The sequence below is a fragment of the Gasterosteus aculeatus genome, chromosome 21, assembly GCF_964276395.1.
Source record: "Gasterosteus aculeatus chromosome 21, fGasAcu3.hap1.1, whole genome shotgun sequence".
In the NCBI taxonomy this organism is placed as follows: domain Eukaryota; kingdom Metazoa; phylum Chordata; class Actinopteri; order Perciformes; family Gasterosteidae; genus Gasterosteus; species Gasterosteus aculeatus.
The window spans coordinates 20,408,295-20,426,560 of NC_135708.1; the positions used below are offsets into that span (position 1 = coordinate 20,408,295).

The following is an 18,266-nucleotide window of genomic DNA, read 5'->3' on the forward strand; positions in this document are numbered from 1 at the left end:
TGATGGTTTTCATGTTTCATCATGACAATATACATCCAGCGTGGACATCGGTTGTGTGCGTGCGTGCATGTGACCCACATAGCAGCTCCGTTTTTCTTTAAGTGTGACGTCATTCAGTCGCTGGGGGGTTCGCTTGAGCGCGGGCACGTGCGCTGCTTTACCGTCCGAAGGCACGACGTTCCATCAGCACGTGAGTAGGGGGGTGACACCTTTATTATAAAAGAAAATCGAAATATTTGAGATTATGTTTACCTGAAATGCCCCGTTTACGACCGGTGACATAAATAAATAAAGCAGTGAAGAGTCGAAACCATTTGGGGGAAATAAATGTACATTCATTGTGATTAAATCCCTCCGCCAAGCGACGAGCGGCTGGTCGCTAGGCGACGCATGATGGGCGCGAGCGGTGATTTATTTCTTTTGGCGCATTAACATGTAAACCTGTGAGTGACGCGGTCCACAGGACACACACAGTTTACCCGTTAAGGGGGGAAATAGAGACATTTAAATCTCTTATGATTTCATTTTTTTTTTGGAAATGAAAGTCAAACGTTTTCTTTTTTTTAGATGAGTAAAAAGTAGACCGCGCCGTCTTTTCTCTTGTGCTGTTGATTGACGGTAACACAGTTTTTCAGTGAACACAGCGACATCCTCCTTTAAGGCTGACGTCGTTTCCCTGAGTCACCGCGGGGCAGCGGCGCTCTGCGGCAGCTCTTCTTCACCCCAACGGCCCTCCGGCTCCTGATGACCCACGTGGGTCCGAGCTGCCGCGACATGACAGGTGAGAGGAACACACCTTCTCTCGGCGTATTCCCGGTAAATGCACGCACGCAGTTCCTACCGGACAGGCTGGCTGTTGATGTGACTTCCTGGTAGCAAAGGTACGTTTATATTTAAACGTTCTCCTTGATGCGTCGCTGTCACGTGTCCTGTACATTTAAAATAGCCGTGTCACCTCTAAAATAGGAAAGCATCCAGCGTCCTGGTCGTTATATGTTTTATTTCCATTGATCCGCCATTGTTATGTGCGCAGATGAAGCCTTTAAATCTGCGTTGCCATCTCAAAGTGCATTAAGAGCTTCTGCATTCCTTACGTGTAATAGAAGCCTTGTGAGTAATATTTAAAATAAAATAAATAAATAAATAATGGGGGTCTGCTGCGTACATTTAGTCTTGGATGCAGAATATGTTCTTTTTAGTTGTCTTTTAGTAAGCTATGTGTTCTTTTATGCTCCTAAAAAGGCCTTTTTATTTAACTATTGCATCATTTGTGCAGCACCTTCTTCATCTGACATCAGCTGGAACCACCGATAAAAACATGTGATTCAGCTGATTCGTCTCCTGCACACGATGTCACTTTGGACTGAAGACGAATCAGATTTGCATATATTACATTATTCAATGTGTGTGTTATTGCAGCTGTGTGCACGCATGCATGCAGGGGGGGGGGGGGGGGGGGTACGCTCGGGGGTCCTGCATGGACAGCTCACGATGACCCCTGACCCCTGAGGCACCATGGGGACATTTATAGCAATCCGACGCCATTTAAAGATGCTCCAGCTTTACATTATTTTTAGATCTGCTGGTGGTGAAGCGTGAATCATGTTATGACTCTTCTCTCTCTTCCCCCTCCCAAAAAAAATCACAGCTTTAGCCCCGCCTCCCGCACCGCTGACCACCAGTAGGAACTCATCTCCCGCTCGATCCCCGACCAATCACAGCAGCCCTCCAGGTACAACGTCTAACAATCGATGATTGTGATAAAGGATGAAGTGTTCCTTCCTGAGGATTGCATGGATGGTGGCGCATGAAGTAGACACGGTGCGCCCGTAACCGCAGGGTTGGTGGTTTGAACCCTGTGAAGTGTCCCTGAGCAAGACACCTAACCTCTATTATTGTTCCCCGGGCAAAATGTAAAAACCGTAGGTTAAAAAATGCAATGTAAGTTGCTTCGGATTAAAGCGTCCGCTGAGTGACCTGTGATGTAATGTGATGATGGTGATGAACTGAAGGATGAAGAGTTCCTTTGTGAGACGATGTTGTGAGATAAGGAATGAAACTAAGATCCCAGTAATCGTTTTATTATATCTATATTTCCAGTACGATGCACCCAGATGTTCCAGATGCTCGCTCCTTGTTGCTGTCCGGGTCCATTTCGTCACGCGTCGTTTAAAACTTGATGTTAAAACCTTCACTGGAGGGGTTCATGTGTCAAAAGCAACATTGTAAAGCAGATATACTGTATTATAGCAGATAACTCTGGTGTCTCTGAGGTGTAGTGCGATGTGTAGACAAGAACTCCATTAACCCCCCCTCCCCCACTCCCCCCCCCCCCCTCCCTCCCCGTGCTCAGAGAAGGAGGAGGTGCTGCGGGACAAGGAGCGCCGCGCCCAGCAGCAGCTGGACCGCTGCGCCGAGGAGCGAGGGAGGAAGATGGAGGTGCAGAAGAGGAAGGAGCAGCAGCGCCGGGCGGCCGCCGGCGAGAAGAGGCGCCAGCAGCAGGAGGCCGAGAAGGTCAGAGGCCGCGGCGCGTTAACGTAGTGATGTCACAGCTGTGCTTAATGTTCAGAATGCCGAGGACCAAAATTACTGCAGATCTACAAAATGAAGTAAACAAGCTCAAAGATCGAACCAGTGACTTCATGAGATTAATACAAACAAAAATATGGAAACTTGACTTTTTGATAAAGAAAAAACCAAACTAATCCCACCAAAATGTTTACATGCTGAATTTGTAATAAATCATAGTTCCATTAATCATTTGTAGGCTTTGCTGCCACGTGATCACCATGACGATCATAACAATTTATTACACATGTTTTCAGGTGTCAATACACAGAATATATAAATATATCTGATATGAAACATTAATTAGTGCATCACGACAACTTTCTCACGGCTCCTTCCTCTGAAAAATAATAAGTTTGCCTGTTTTTTCTGCCGCAGAATGAAATCCAAAGAGAGTGAATTTATAATCACACATCAGCCAGCGAACGAGGGCATTGATTCTTTGATCCGTTTATTGATTTCTGGGCTAAATCTTCAGGCGTCTCTTTCTGGTTGTGATCTGTAATTATTGGAGCCACTTCATGGTGTTTATACGCTTTTTATTTATTGTTGCCAAAGAGCTCCAATGAACATGATCAATCACAGATTAAATACTCATAGAAATCTCCAGTTTATTGCAGAGAAAATGAGTAAACGGCGGCTCGTCATCCTGCCCCCCCCCCCCCCCCCCGATGACCCCCCCGCTCTCTTATTTTAATTCCCTGAACTGCTCTCTGTTTATGCGGTTTGTGCGTGACTCTGCATTCAGCAACCCCCCTTCACCATGCTGAGGTTTCCATCCTCTCTCTATTTATATATATATATATATATATATATATATATATATATATATATATATATATATATATATATATATATGTAAATATGTATGACAAACATACAAGATAAAGAATGTGGTTGTAAATCAAAAAGAAGATCATTTTTGTTATCAATCAATAGGTCAGGAAATGATAAATGTAATATATAAACTCAAGTAAATGAATATTTACTGTATAATATAGTAAAATTACAGGAGAGCACCTTTAAGCGAAGCTTACGTGTGAATCAATAATATTGTGTTGTTGTTGCGGCTTGTGCGTATTTCATATTTTATTACAATGTGTGTGTGACAGATAAAAAACCATTGCAACCATTATCAATATCCAATCCACCAGTCTGTGTGTGGGGGGGGGGTCTCTGTCCCCTCCCCCCTCACTAAACTGCTCTGTGAGATCGACTGAGAGGGGGAGAGGGCGGGGTGAGCGATATGTGAGGGAGGAGAGGAAGAAAGGGTGAGTCAGTGTTACCTAGAGACAGAGAGAGAGAGAGAGAGGGAGAGAGAGAGGGAGAGAGACACAGAGGTGGAGAGACAGGGAGAGAGAGAGAGAGAGAGAGAGAGGTAGAGATACAGAGCGAGAGAAGGAGGTGTAGCAAGAGAGAGAGAGAGGTAGAGATACGGAGAGAGAGAGAGAGAGGTAGAGATACGGAGAGAGAGAGAGTGTCATGCATCGCTGAGTGACAGCCGAGCCAGCCATCGAGCGTCCGGTTCGCCGCCGGCAGACACACGGGCAAACGCGAGGGTGATGGAGGACAGAGGGGCGAGGCTGCTGCATGCGGTAACCATGGCGCAGCCGTCTCCGTGCGCGTCGCCGGGCACCCGTCGCCGTAGCGATGGTTCGGTAAGAGAGTCTCTGTTCTTCCCCGTTTCCGAACGCAACGAGCAGGAGAGGCTGGAGGCCCTGGTCCGCCGGAGAGCAGGAGGCGCCGAGAGACGAGGAGGAGGAGGAGGAGGAGGAGGAGGGGGAGGAGGAGGGGGGGAGGCTCGAGACCACCTGGACAACAGGCCTAAGCGCTGGACCTGGGGAGGACCGCCTGACGGAGTGGAGGGTGAGTACTATGATGTCAGTGGTTTGAGAACAGGAGAGCATGATGGGGGCTGGGAGGTGTTATAGTGTGGGGGAGGGGGGGGGGTCTGGAGGGTGGAGGGATGAAAGGGTGGGGAGGACAAAGCGGTGGAGGACGTGTGATACAACAGAAGATGGGTGGAGAAGGACAGTGGAAGGAAAAGGGTGTGGAGGCTGCAATGCAGGAGCTGCTTTGTGTATAAACCTCACAGGGTGAGGACACGCCGTGTGTGTGTGTGTGTCTGTGTGTGTGTGCATTGTGGGTCTATGTTTGCGTCTGTGTGTGTGTCTGTCTGCGTGTGTGTGTTTCTGGTGTGTCTGTGCTGTCAGACACATTGAAGCTGCTGTTAGCTGGTGGTCTTTGGTTGAAATCAGCCACAGGTGTGTGTGTGTGCGCGTGTGTGTGTGTGTGTGAGAGTGTGTGTGTGTGTGTGTGTGTGTTTGCATGTGTACGCTGCTGCTCCGTCGCCCCAGGAGCCCCAGACCCCCCCACCCCGTCCCCTCCCCCGAGCTGGGAGGCCGCTCTCATTCAGTTACACACCTAACCTTGAAGGCACCGCTGACACAAAGAGGCAAGAGACACCATTGGTCCGTCTCGTCCTCATCCCGTCCTCGTCCCGTCCTCGTCCCGTCCTCGTCCCGTCCTCGTCTCCTCCCGCCTCCATCACTAGGGTCGGGTACCCAAAGCCGGTTCGTGTTCCGCCACCGTTCAGCACCGTTATCACTCGTCCCCTCTCATCGGCAGCCGGGTGAGGCTCCCCGTCCTGCGCTCACATCGCCATCAATTATTGAGGAGCGCCGCGTGGCGCCGACACCACCCCCCCGGATCAGAGCCGGCCCGGCAGAGAGAGCTGCTCTGGGATCAGCCGAGCGCTCACTGCAGCAGAAACAGCAGCAGCTCGTCTTACCGCTCCACTCGGCTAAAGGACAGCGGCCCACTAGAGAGAGAGAGTGTGTGTGTGTGTGTGTGTGTGTGTGTGTGTGTGTGCAGATGTTTCTCCAGCTCGTGGTAACGGGCTGATGGAGGACAGAAGGGCTTCTGTCAGACCGCTGCTCCTCCAGCGAGGTTCTCTGGGTGTGACTGATGTCCTGGTCGCTGTCTTATCGTGTCATAGACGTGAGGAGGAAACACTCGTCCTCTAAGGATCCCGCGCGGCGCTTTGACGGGTCACTTCCTGCCGGGGCGTCCCGCTGTGTGCGCCCCGTCTGTAACGCTTTGCTTTTCTCCGCTCTTGCTTCACCTGTCGCCCAGGTAACCCTAAGACCCCGCCCTGCCCTGCCATTGGCTCCGCTCTGTCCAATGAGCTTCCTGCTGCTTCCTCCAGCGCCAGACAATCCCGTAACGGTACAGATCACATGACTCACGCTCATCCCCCCCCCACCCCCCCGCCCCCGCCCCCCCTTCTCCCGCATGCCTCCGTCCCGCCGGCTGCGTCATCCCCCGACTGTGTTCACGTGTCTGCTGATCTATTTCATTTGAGTACACGCCTAAAACACGCTGCACATACGTGTACGCGCCACACGCACGCGTCAGGTCAGATGTGACGATTCCATCTGTTCAATGAGCTTATTGCTGTAGAAAACCAACGTAAGTAAACATGCACACGCATGTAAATGTGGAATATCTGCAGTAATAATCCGATTCAGGGACTCGCTAATCATGTTAAAACCTTTTTAATTGTTTGGAAAAGTACACATGAAAATGATGAAATGTTTCAGTTTTTTTAATCAGATATTTAGTCTCTTAAGTTGTTTTAAAATGAAATGAATACTTTGCGTCGGGCAGCAGTGAGACGTGTGCTGCGACGCTCCACGTGTTCACTAATGCAGACTACTGGACATTAAAGGTTTTACATCCTTTAGTCAAAGTTTACAGACGATGATGAAGAAAAACACGGTGAAGTTAGTTCCTGTTTGTTTTTAATTAAGACCAACAGACGCCTCTACTGTCACACGCCAACCGCCAAGACTAATTCCTTGTATGTTTGACATATTGACATATTTAGCAAAATAAATGTTTCCTGATTCCTGATACAGTTTAAGCCGCTGAGACATTTGACATCTGACGAGAGCTCAGTGAAGCTTTTTATGGTTTTTAATATTATCAGTTATAAAAGCTGTTATTTAACACAAGCTGAGTGTGAAGTTTTAAAAGAAGCAGTTTGATCCAAAGAAGCATTAAGGCAAAGAAATCCAGACAAAGACAAAGACCTCAACACGTGTGTGTGTTTGTGTGTTCATGCGTGTGTAACATTGGTGCTATTGTTCATCAGTTTTATCAACAGTTCACGGTATTTCTCCTGTGTGATGATGATGTCTGGTCCTCCGTCGGCCCCGCCCAACACACACACACACACGCACGCACGCACGCACGCACGCACGCACGCACAATCCCACGTCCTTTTCACAACAAAGGGCTGCTCCACTTCCTGTCTTTCTGGCCCAAGGCCGCATTCTGTGGTGGATAAAAATCCTCCTCAGCAGGGAGCTATGCACAAACACACACACACACACACACACACACACACACACACAACATACATCATACCAGACATTCACCCTGTAGCTGTCTGTAGAACTTATTACACCCCACCTACATCACACACACACACACACACACACACACACACACACACACACACACACACACACACAATGCAATCATTCCATTCTGTTATTCAGAAGCCGCAGATGTTTGTTGATGTTTGTTGAATTTGACGTTGGGTGTGATGCATTAAAGGGTTTAATGAGATATTAAGTGTGAACGTTACTGATGCAGAGTAGAAGCATTTGGGGGGAAACAACAACCTCTTATGAAAGCAGCAGAATATGACATTTTGTTTTAGATCTAAGCCAAATGAAAACAGCTGCTGCCTGATACGAGATTAGCATCGACCTTCTTGTCTAAAGCAAATAGACGCCTTGTGATAGAAACGATCATATTTAGGACATCGTATCATCCTGGAGCTTTACACATGTTTCATGAGCAGATTGTATCAATGGCCAAAAGAATCTCATCCTGGGTCAAAGTGATCATCTCACGGTGTGTGGAGGCTGCCGCGGTGCCTTCAGGGGCCGTAGGAAACCTCCCCCTCCCCCCCGCCGGCACTGCAGCGGCTGCCTCTGCGTCGGCTTCCTCCTCCGACGTGACGAGGCGGATTTCTCCGCGTCGTGCTGCTTCGTTTGCGCCTCACGTCACCGCCGAAGGTCCATCGATCACCGGGTTCATCGATCGGAGGCGTGGCCTTTCCCGTGGCGATGGGCGGTTCATGAACGCGACAACGACGTCACCCTCCCGCGCGGCGGCAGTGGGAGCTTTTGATTCGCTGTCATCTCCGCGTGCGCTGTGAGTGATTAGCGTTTCTGTTTGTTTTTATAAATCAGTGAGTGACTTCCTGTCTCCGCCCGGCATGGATCAGCCAATCAGCAAGCAGCTCTCCACCTCGTCAGCTGCCCTCCACTCGCCAGAGAGAGGTGAGGCGCTGCCCATTACGTCACTGTTATTAAACACGCGCATGTAAAAGATAAACGGGTATTGATGATGATTCATAGTTTATCAACGGACTTTGTTATTGTCTAATACATCATTTAGAAACTGTAATAATATACAAACTGACACTATTATTATTTCGTTGATCGTAGTAGTAAATTATTTTCATTTGTTAATAAAGTCCTCCTTTCTTTGAATAAAGTGTAATTTCTTTCTCCGTCTTATTATTATTTTTTCTTACTAATATTTTTCTGTTTTTGAAAACGGGGTCAAATTAATGAATTGCCTTATTAATTTGGATTATATGAAATTCAATTTCACTCAGGTTGATGATTTATGTGTGGCTACATTTCACTCAACAATAGAGGGATTAACGGACTAAACTGCTTCTGACCATGATACTTATGTTTTTTTAAGATGGGTACATATAATACTATAAGTACTACAATTTATACTACAAGTGGTTAAACACACAAATCTCAGGATTCAAGGAAAAGGAAGAAAGTTTCTCTTCTCTTTTATTTCTTGATTGATTTGCTCACATCGTAGTAATTGGCGCTTTCTGACTTGTTGTATCCACTTCACTGTGTGTATACATGTGTTTGTGTGTCTGCGTGTGTGGTGTTTCGTGACATGTCAGTGTCTTTTGTGTCCCATCGAACAGCTTCCCCCAGCAACCACAGACCAAACAGAAGTTCCTCCAACCGTAGGAGCATCGCCGGACTCCCCGAGGACACGTCCAGAGGCAAAGCGTCCCCGGTCAGACGCTCACACGCACGCACACACGCACGCACACACACACACGCACACACACACGCAAAACAAATGTTCAGCTGTAACAGAAAAAAATAAGCCTCTCTGCAAATGTATTTTGCAGAGTTTAATGCTCTTTAAATGTGCACGATTGTGGCGCATTATAAACTTATTTACCTGCATTTGGCAATAACGTGTTTATTTAATCATGAGCTTTAAGCCACCAGCTTATCTTTTATTTCCCAGTCTAGTCGGTACTTTTAAACTTTTTAATACTGCGTCTCTTCGTCACTCCTCAGTCCTTATTTGGTCACCTGTTCGCTGGTTGCAAAAAAACAGATGACAACGGACAAAGTGCGTTACTAGAGGCGTCAAAACGTCACTCCACAAACCGACGAGCGACGCCATGACGTCCACTTCTTATACACAGTCGTGTCACTATAAACACACAACAAGTGATTTATAAAACATCACAGTTTCATTCTTCTTCATAACGTGTTTTTCTGGTGTTGTATTTTGTGACCTGAAGGGGGAAAACCTAAACGCACCGGCCCGCAGTAGTTCCTTCAGGGGCAACAGCAAGGGCCCTGCTACACCCAAACGGTACAACGCGCACACACACACACACACACACACACACACACACACACAGGCCTCTCCGGGCTCCAGTCCCGCTGACCTCACCTGGTTCTCCTGGTTTTTAGGGTGAGGTCAAACAGGAGTCGGGCCCAGTCTCCCTGCTCCCCCGGCCAGTACCCCCCCTCCCCTCTGCGGCACAGGGCCACCACCCCCGGCTCCGACGACAGGGGTCACCCCGAGGTCAAAGGTCACAGCACCCTGGAGAGGAAATGCACCAAATCTGAGACCTCGGAGAAAAAGATTCCCAAATCCACCAGCAAAGAACTGAATGCAGGTAAAAGTGTTTTTACACTTTAGTCACATCGTACCGACTCATTTTAGATTGATGAAGTAGTTTCCGTAGCAACGGGACATTTTGTTGTCAGAAGAGACACTACACAGTCTACACCGGAGAAGAAGACAGAGAGTCCCAAAGCCGCGCTGTGATTGGTGCTCCTTGTCTCCTCCCCACAGAGTCCCCGGGGACGCCGACGGGACGGAGCGTCGGCGGGACGACGGATGCCGAGGAGGCGTCCCGCCTGCTGGCCGAGCGGCGCCGCCTGGCTCGCATACAGAAGGAGCAGGAGGAGAGACAGCGGCTGGAGGAGGAGAGGTGGGCGGAGCTATGCTTTTATTTTGATGGGCCGCCATAAGTCCCTCCTTCTTCACCTCGATGATGCTTCTTTGTCTTCTGTGATTCGTAAATCTTTGTATTTGTGATCGTCAGAAGAAGCAGCCAAACATTTGTTTGTGTTCATGGAGAAGATAATAATACTTTTTCTTCCTCCCATCTATATATATATATATATATTTACCTGTTAATATGTTTCTTTATGGATCATTCCTGTTGGTCTGAGGACAATGACATGATTTTACTGTTGCTGTATACTTTTTAATAATATAATATTTACCAGTTAATATATATTTGAAATACATTTTAATATTCTATTTGATTATTTTTCCTGCGGTTACATCGTATTTTGTCCATAATGACGCCCGCAGGCTGAGGGCCGTGGAGGAGCAGAGGAGGCAGCAGGAGGCGAGGGAGCGGCAGGAGAGGGCGGCGCTGCAGGCCGAGGAGGAGAAGGCGAGGCGGGAGGAGGAGAGGAGGAACCGGGAGGACGAGGAGAGGCGGCAGAAGGAGCAGAGGTGGAAGGACATGCAGGACCAGCTGGACAGAGAGGTGCATTTGTTTATCTGTTGTTTTGTCCACTCGTAAACAGTAAACAGACAGAAAAGAAAGAAGTTAAGCTGTTTGCGAGCACCAGACTCCATTGACAGAAAGGTCATTTCATCTCTCACAAAAACAAAGCGTTGCTGCTGTGAGGTAGAATCACTGCTTTTTTCAATGGAGTCTGGTGGCTTTGGGGAAAAAAAACGCCATTTCTTTCAGTTTCCCTTTTGGACAAAATGTTTTTAGAACCTAAAAGAATAAATGTCAGTTGAAAGGAACAATTATTTAGAATATTCTGACCCTCTGCATTGCTGCCAGACAGAACTTATGAAGCTGTTCTCCAGTGAGTGGGTGGTGTTTCTGTTTCAGAGGGAAGGTGGTGTAGCTGTGGCTCGGCGGGTGGTGTTTGTGTTTCAGAGGGAAGGTGGTGTGGCTGTGGCTCAGCGGGTGGTGTTTGTGTTTCAGATGGAAGGTGGTGTAGCTGTGGCTCAGTGGGTGGTGTTTGTGTTTCAGAGGGAAGGTGGTGTAGCTGTGTCTCAGTGGGTGGTGTTTGTGTTTCAGAGGGAAGGTGGTGTGGCTGTGGCTCAGCGGGTGGTGTTTGTGTTTCAGAGGGAAGGTGGTGGGGCTGTGGCTCAGTGGGTGGTGTTTGTGTTTCAGAGGGAAGGTGGTGTGACTCAGTGGGTGGTGTTTGTGTTTCAGAGGGAAGGTGGTGTAGCTGTGGCTCAGCGGGTGGTGTTTGTGTTTCAGAGGGAAGGTGGTGTGGCTCAGTGGGTGGTGTTTGTGTTTCAGAGGGAAGGTGGTGTAGCTGTGGCTCAGCAGGTGGTGTTTGTGTTTCAGAGGGAAGGTGGTGTAGCTGTGGCTCAGTGGGTGGTGTTTGTGTTTCAGAGGGAAGGTGGTGTAGCTGTGGCTCAGCGGGTGGTGTTTGTGTTTCAGAGGGAAGGTGGTGTGGCTCAGTGGGTGGTGTTTGTGTTTCAGAGGGAAGGTGGTGTAGCTGTGGCTCAGTGGGTGGTGTTTGTGTTTCAGAGGGAAGGTGGTGTAGCTGTGGCTCAGCAGGTGGTGTTTGTGTTTCAGAGGGAAGGTGGTGTAGCTGTGGCTCAGCAGGTGGTGTTTGTGTTTCAGAGGGAAGGTGGTGTAGCTGTGGCTCAGTGGGTGGTGTTTGTGTTTCAGAGGGAAGGTGGTGTAGCTGTGGCTCAGCAGGTGGTGTTTGTGTTTCAGAGGGAAGGTGGTGTAGCTGTGGCTCAGTGGGTGGTGTTTGTGTTTCAGAGGGAAGGTGGTGTAGCTGTGGCTCAGCAGGTGGTGTTTGTGTTTCAGAGGGAAGGTGTTGGGGCTGTGGCTCAGTGGGTGGTGTTTGTGTTTCAGAGGGAAGGTGGTGTGGCTCAGTGGGTGGTGTTTGTGTTTCAGAGGGAAGGTGGTGTAGCTGTGGCTCAGTGGGTGGTGTTTGTGTTTCAGAGGGAAGGTGGTGTAGCTGTGGCTCAGCAGGTGGTGTTTGTGTTTCAGAGGGAAGGTGGTGTAGCTGTGGCTCAGTGGGTGGTGTTTGTGTTTCAGAGGGAAGGTGGTGTAGCTGTGGCTCAGTGGGTGGTGTTTGTGTTTCAGAGGGAAGGTGGTGTAGCTGTGGCTCAGCGGGTGGTGTTTGTGTTTCAGAGGGAAGGTGTTGGGGCTGTGGCTCAGTGGGTGGTGTTTGTGTTTCAGAGGGAAGGTGGTGTAGCTGTGGCTCAGCAGGTGGTGTTTGTGTTTCAGAGGGAAGGTGGTGTAGCTGTGGCTCAGCAGGTGGTGTTTGTGTTTCAGAGGGAAGGTGGTGTAGCTGTGGCTCAGTGGGTGGTGTTTGTGTTTCAGAGGGAAGGTGGTGTAGCTGTGGCTCAGCAGGTGGTGTTTGTGTTTCAGAGGGAAGGTGGTGTAGCTGTGGCTCAGCGGGTGGTGTTTGTGTTTCAGAGGGAAGGTGTTGGGGCTGTGGCTCAGTGGGTGGTGTTTGTGTTTCAGAGGGAAGGTGGTGTAGCTGTGGCTCAGCAGGTGGTGTTTGTGTTTCAGAGGGAAGGTGGTGTAGCTGTGGCTCAGCAGGTGGTGTTTGTGTTTCAGAGGGAAGGTGGTGTAGCTGTGGCTCAGTGGGTGGTGTTTGTGTTTCAGAGGGAAGGTGGTGTAGCTGTGGCTCAGCAGGTGGTGTTTGTGTTTCAGAGGGAAGGTGGTGTAGCTGTGGCTCAGCGGGTGGTGTTTGTGTTTCAGAGGGAAGGTGTTGGGGCTGTGGCTCAGTGGGTGGTGTTTGTGTTTCAGAGGGAAGGTGGTGTGGCTCAGTGGGTGGTGTTTGTGTGTCAGAGGGAAGGTGGTGTAGCTGTGGCTCAGTGGGTGGTGTTTGTGTTTCAGAGGGAAGGTGGTGTAGCTGTGGCTCAGCAGGTGGTGTTTGTGTTTCAGAGGGAAGGTGGTGTAGCTGTGGCTCAGCAGGTGGTGTTTGTGTTTCAGAGGGAAGGTGGTGTAGCTGTGGCTCAGTGGGTGGTGTTTGTGTTTCAGAGGGAAGGTGGTGTAGCTGTGGCTCAGCAGGTGGTGTTTGTGTTTCAGAGGGAAGGTGTTGGGGCTGTGGCTCAGTGGGTGGTGTTTGTGTTTCAGAGGGAAGGTGGTGTGGCTCAGTGGGTGGTGTTTGTGTTTCAGAGGGAAGGTGGTGTAGCTGTGGCTCAGTGGGTGGTGTTTGTGTTTCAGAGGGAAGGTGGTGTAGCTGTGGCTCAGCAGGTGGTGTTTGTGTTTCAGAGGGAAGGTGGTGTAGCTGTGGCTCAGCAGGTGGTGTTTGTGTTTCAGAGGGAAGGTGGTGTAGCTGTGGCTCAGTGGGTGGTGTTTGTGTTTCAGAGGGAAGGTGGTGTAGCTGTGGCTCAGCAGGTGGTGTTTGTGTTTCAGAGGGAAGGTGGTGTAGCTGTGGCTCAGTGGGTGGTGTTTGTGTTTCAGAGGGAGGAGGCCGTGCTGAGAGCCCAGAGGGAGGCGGAGAGGAAGAGGAAGGAGAGGGAGCTGCTGCACATCCAGGAGGAGCAGGAGAGGCTGCAGAGGAAGAAGGTACCGAGGTCTTCTTCACTTGAGGGCTTATGGGGGTTGATTGGACCTCTTGACCTTTGACCTCCTTTTTTCTGCACAGAGGATCGAGGAGATCATGAAGAGGACGAGGAAGAGCGAAGCGGAGCCGCTGTCTGGTGCTGCAGGTGAAGCTTCTCTTACTGACGTAATGTGAAGGCTTCGGAACATCTTCAGGGAGTATAAAACATAATTATTTAAGGACAGTTTGGTCACTAAAATGAGTTTATGGATTGATAATTATACAGATCCATTTAAAGCGTGTGTATAAGGACTATTTAAAAATGTGATCACTGCAAAGAAATTTCAGTATTAAAAAAAATAGTTTTACATTTATTTCTACTATTGTTTGGGATATATTGTATATTTCATGCTGTGTTAATGTCTATACAATGTATCATGTTTTGCTATATTACTCTACTACATTTCACCTAACATTTTCATATGTAAAATATTTAATTAATATCCAGAACACATTTATTTTAAATTTATATTCATGTACAATCACAGATATAAAACTAGTATTATTGTAAAATATTACTCTAATCCAATGTAGACTATTTAATTATATGAACATTGAAGGAGATAAAATAAATAACTTGTATTATTACATTATATAATAAATTACAGACAAACACAATAATTAAGGTCATCGTATCAGTCATTGTTTTTTACTTATTGCTCTTATATTTCTATTTTAATTTTGATTTTAAACGCCGTCTTCATCATCATTAATATCCGCTGTGTGTCTGCAGCCGCGGCCCTGTTGGAGGACGACGCCCCCCCCACTCCGGCCGAAGCCCCCGTCATCCTGCTGGGACCCCTGGAGAATAAGAGCTTTGTGGACGAGCTGTCTGACGGAGTACAGTCCATGGACGTCAGGTGAGCGTTTTTGTTTGTCTCCGCTTTTGTCCCTGGTGGTGTCTCAGCTGACGCTGTATACCTTTGTGGTAGAGACCTGTCAATCATTGTGAAGCCCCGCCTTAAAGCCTCCTGTACTGTACTGTGAGTTTGAGACCATAAACTCATGTACAACGTTTACTGAGGGAATAAATCAAGAGAGAAGTAGAGTCATTTCCTCATAGACGTCTATGGGAGCAGAGGAGTCGCCCCCTGCTGGTCACTACAGAGAAGTAGAGTCATTTCCTCATAGACGTCTATGGGAGCAGAGGAGTCGCCCCCTGCTGGTCACTACAGAGAAGTAGAGTCATTTCCTCATAGACGTCTATGGGAGCAGAGGAGTCGCCCCCTGCTGGTCACTACAGAGAAGTAGAGTCATTTCCTCATAGACGTCTATGGGAGCAGAGGAGTCGCCCCCTGCTGGTCACTACAGAGAAGTAGAGTCATTTCCTCATAGACGTCTATGGGAGCAGAGGAGTCGCCCCCTGCTGGTCACTGCAGAGAAGTAGAGTCATTTCCTCATAGACGTCTATGGGAGCAGAGGAGTCGCCCCCTGCTGGTCACTACAGAGAAGTAGAGTCATTTCCTCATAGACGTCTACGGGAGCAGAGGAGTCGCCCCCTGCTGGTCACTACAGAGAAGTAGAGTAATTTCCTCATAGACGTCTATGGGAGCAGAGGAGTCGCCCCCTGCTGGTCACTACAGAGAAGTAGAGTCATTTCCTCATAGACGTCTATGGGAGCAGAGGAGTCGCCCCCTGCTGGTCACTACAGAGAAGTAGAGTCATTTCCTCATAGACGTCTATGGGAGCAGAGGAGTCGCCCCCTGCTGGTCACTACAGAGAAGTAGAGTCATTTCCTCATAGACGTCTATGGGAGCAGAGGAGTCGCCCCCTGCTGGTCACTACAGAGAAGTAGAGTCATTTCCTCATAGACGTCTATGGGAGCAGAGGAGTCGCCCCCTGCTGGTCACTACAGAGAAGTAGAGTCATTTCCTCATAGACGTCTATGGGAGCAGAGGAGTCGCCCCCTGCTGGTCACTACAGAGAAGTAGAGTCATTTCCTCATAGACGTCTATGGGAGCAGAGGAGTCGCCCCCTGCTGGTCACTACAGAGAAGTAGAGTCATTTCCTCATAGACGTCTATGGGAGCAGAGGAGTCGCCCCCTGCTGGTCACTGCACAGAATGCAGCTTTAGGACTCTTCAGTATTGGTCGGACTCGGCAGAACTGAAGGTTGTTTGTTTGGTTTCAGAGACGTAAGAAGGATAAAAACGTGGAGCTCCTCCATCTCACATCTCCTCATGAAGAAACCAATGAAACGACTCTGAATTAATAAGACGTCCTGTCTCTGTCACCATTGTGTCTTTAAGTTCTCCATCTGTCTCCATCAGTCCAGTGTCCAGGGACGAGCAGCCCAGCGCCCACGAGTTCTCCCCGCTCGCCGAGGGGCCTGAAGGCTGCACCTTGGAGCACCTCATGGACCTGGAGGCCCACGGCCGGGGGGAGACCCCCGCCTACCCCAAACTGCAGGCCGGCAGCGGGGTGGGGGACCTCAACAAGAACCTTCTGATCCAAGCCTACAGCGTGGCCTCCGAGTCCTCCCAGCTCATCCACAGCGTCGGGCCGAGCAAGCTGGACGTCCAGTAGGCAAGTAGAGACCCTCTGCTGTAAACGTGTATACACGTATAAATATATATAGTATTTGATGTTATGCTGGTGATTCACAGCGCTTGTATCTTATCATATTGTCCCTTACTGTATTGTATTTTTTAGTTTCAGTGAGTTGTAAATACAAACTGAAGCTCGATCGGTTCTCTACTCTGTCGCCTGCAGCACCACGATCCACATTTCACCCGCGGAACCGACGCAGAGCGACTACCTTCACGTCCGCATCAGCAGACGACACTAACAGCTCGGCTTGTGGCCACATGGAGGCAGACGGACGACACCCCCCACCCTCCCCCCCGACTCAGATTAGACAAAAGTACAGAGGAGGAAGTCGTTGTAGTAGAGTTCAGGTTCAGCGTTGACTTAGTAAATTGTGCTTGTGCTTATTTAGTCTTTTTTCTTTGTTTGATCTCTGCGTCATTCTGTGGAAATATGCTAAAATCCTTGAGTATATATTCACATTCTACAGTATCTCCCTACATTGTAGTCTGATGCAAGTTACCAGATCATTTGAATATTCGTGTTAAAAAGATAGAAATGTTTCAGCGTCACGTGAAGGAGCTTCTCCTCTTCCTCCTTCTTCCTCTTCCTGGCGAAGCTGGATTCGTCCGTCTGCGGCGCCTCAACCTATAACTCAAAGTATCTCATCCCTGCTTTTTGTCGGCCTCTGTAAATAGCCCTGTGCGGGTGGAGGAGTCTGCAGCAGCTCATGTTGGGGGGGCAGAATAAAGAGCGACGTAGCGTCCCGTTGGTGCTCGTAGCGTGTTCTCCTGACAAAAACAAACTAAAAAAGCTGCTGTAGATTTACCGTCGCCCCCGACGACCATCAACGACCTATGACCCCCCCATGAGCTCTCATCTGGTGGCTTGGCTTTGTGTTGCTTCCTGCAGGTGGGGGTAAATGTTGACAGGGTGTGTTGTGTATCTGACTGTAACCACGCTAGCTGCAGCTTCATCGTGTGTGTCACTGCTCCCAAACCCCCCCCACGCCCCCCACAGCTGAAACATACCCCTCTGACGGGCAACAGGAAGAACAAATACCCCACCGCGGGGCAAAAGCATGAAAGACGAGTCTCTCGCTCCTTTCTGCTGGAGAATATTTCATTCCTTCAGTGTTCATAATCAGCCACAAAGAAAACTACATTTCTGACTATTTAAGGATCATTTTATTTTATTGGGGTTTACTTTTGATGTTCTAAATCATTTTTTATTGTTTGTTTGATTTTTGCTGGAAATTGTCAGACGTCGGCCTTTAAAAGCCGTCGGATGGCATCGTGGTCCCACGTGTGTCGTCCGGACTATTACGCTCCTTTAGTGCTTTTAACATTTAATTCATGTCACTGTCCTAAACATTTGGATAAGCCTTAAAAATAGAAACACACACAGAATATACTTCTTCATTTGAATAAACCTTCCAGATGACGCAACCTCGGCGTCCTCAGTCACGGGGACAATGTTCCCTCATCACCGCGGCAACCTTCGGCACATTCTTCTGTGCTTTTCCCCCCAGCTCGCTATTCCTCCACATTGGGCTGAAGCTCATCATTCCCCGGGTGCCCCCCTCCTTGTATATGAAGTTAAAAATAAAGGACACAATGTTTATGCGATATTATAGAACTCTGTGTCACTGCAGCTTGGTGGAATATATCATTGTAGATGTGGTGCATGGATAACTGCTGAAGAAGAACAATATACTTCATCCAGCCGTCGCTGAGACGGATTAATAAGAAATGGCAAACTGACACCTTGGGTTCGAGGGGACGAGAAAAGAGTCAAAAATGTATAAGATGTTTCATCTTTGACATTCATAATGAGGGACTTATGAAATGACAAATGTAGTGTAGAGCTTAATGCAGCCACTTTTATTTATCATTATATCTCACTGTGTGTCGACTTTATGCTGCACTGAAATTAAAACTGAACTGCAAAAATCACTGTTTGTCTTTTTACTTCCTGCACAGTTATTGATCTGAAGATATTTGGAGGGTCATTGTATTTGCGTACGAGTAGGAACAGAATGCAACTGTTTATTTAGCCTTTCAGCTTTCAAAGTAAAAATAGGTGGCAATTATTGACTAGCGATCAAAATAAAGTAGTAGAAGTTCTAATGTTATATATTTTAGAACCTTACACATGCGAAGTGTTATCTGAACACAAGTGCAGGTTC

At 48.4% G+C, this 18,266-nt stretch overlaps 1 protein-coding gene across 28 annotated transcripts; it reads left to right on the top strand.

Moving 5' to 3' along the window:
• The first annotated feature begins 105 nt into the window (after positions 1–105).
• On the top strand, positions 106–18,030 carry map7d2b (MAP7 domain containing 2b). 28 transcript variants are annotated; one of them, XM_078096281.1, is made up of 17 exons: positions 108–190; positions 636–781; positions 1,649–1,732; positions 2,354–2,514; positions 4,272–4,434; positions 5,704–5,796; positions 7,836–7,925; positions 8,582–8,700; positions 9,224–9,297; positions 9,399–9,607; positions 9,787–9,925; positions 10,315–10,495; positions 13,412–13,516; positions 13,596–13,659; positions 14,287–14,413; positions 15,802–16,082; positions 16,265–18,030. In XM_078096281.1, the coding sequence occupies exons 2-16, from the start codon at positions 745–747 to the stop codon at positions 16,076–16,078; spliced, it is 1,923 nt and encodes a 640-aa protein (XP_077952407.1). In that variant the 5' UTR covers positions 108–190; positions 636–744; the 3' UTR covers positions 16,079–16,082; positions 16,265–18,030. The 28 variants fall into 28 exon arrangements, with proteins under 28 accessions (XP_077952422.1, XP_077952407.1, XP_077952404.1 ...); XM_078096278.1 differs by having other exon boundaries at positions 15,802–16,078; XM_078096285.1 differs by having other exon boundaries at positions 15,823–16,082; positions 16,211–18,030.
• Positions 18,031–18,266: the final 236 nt, after the last annotated feature.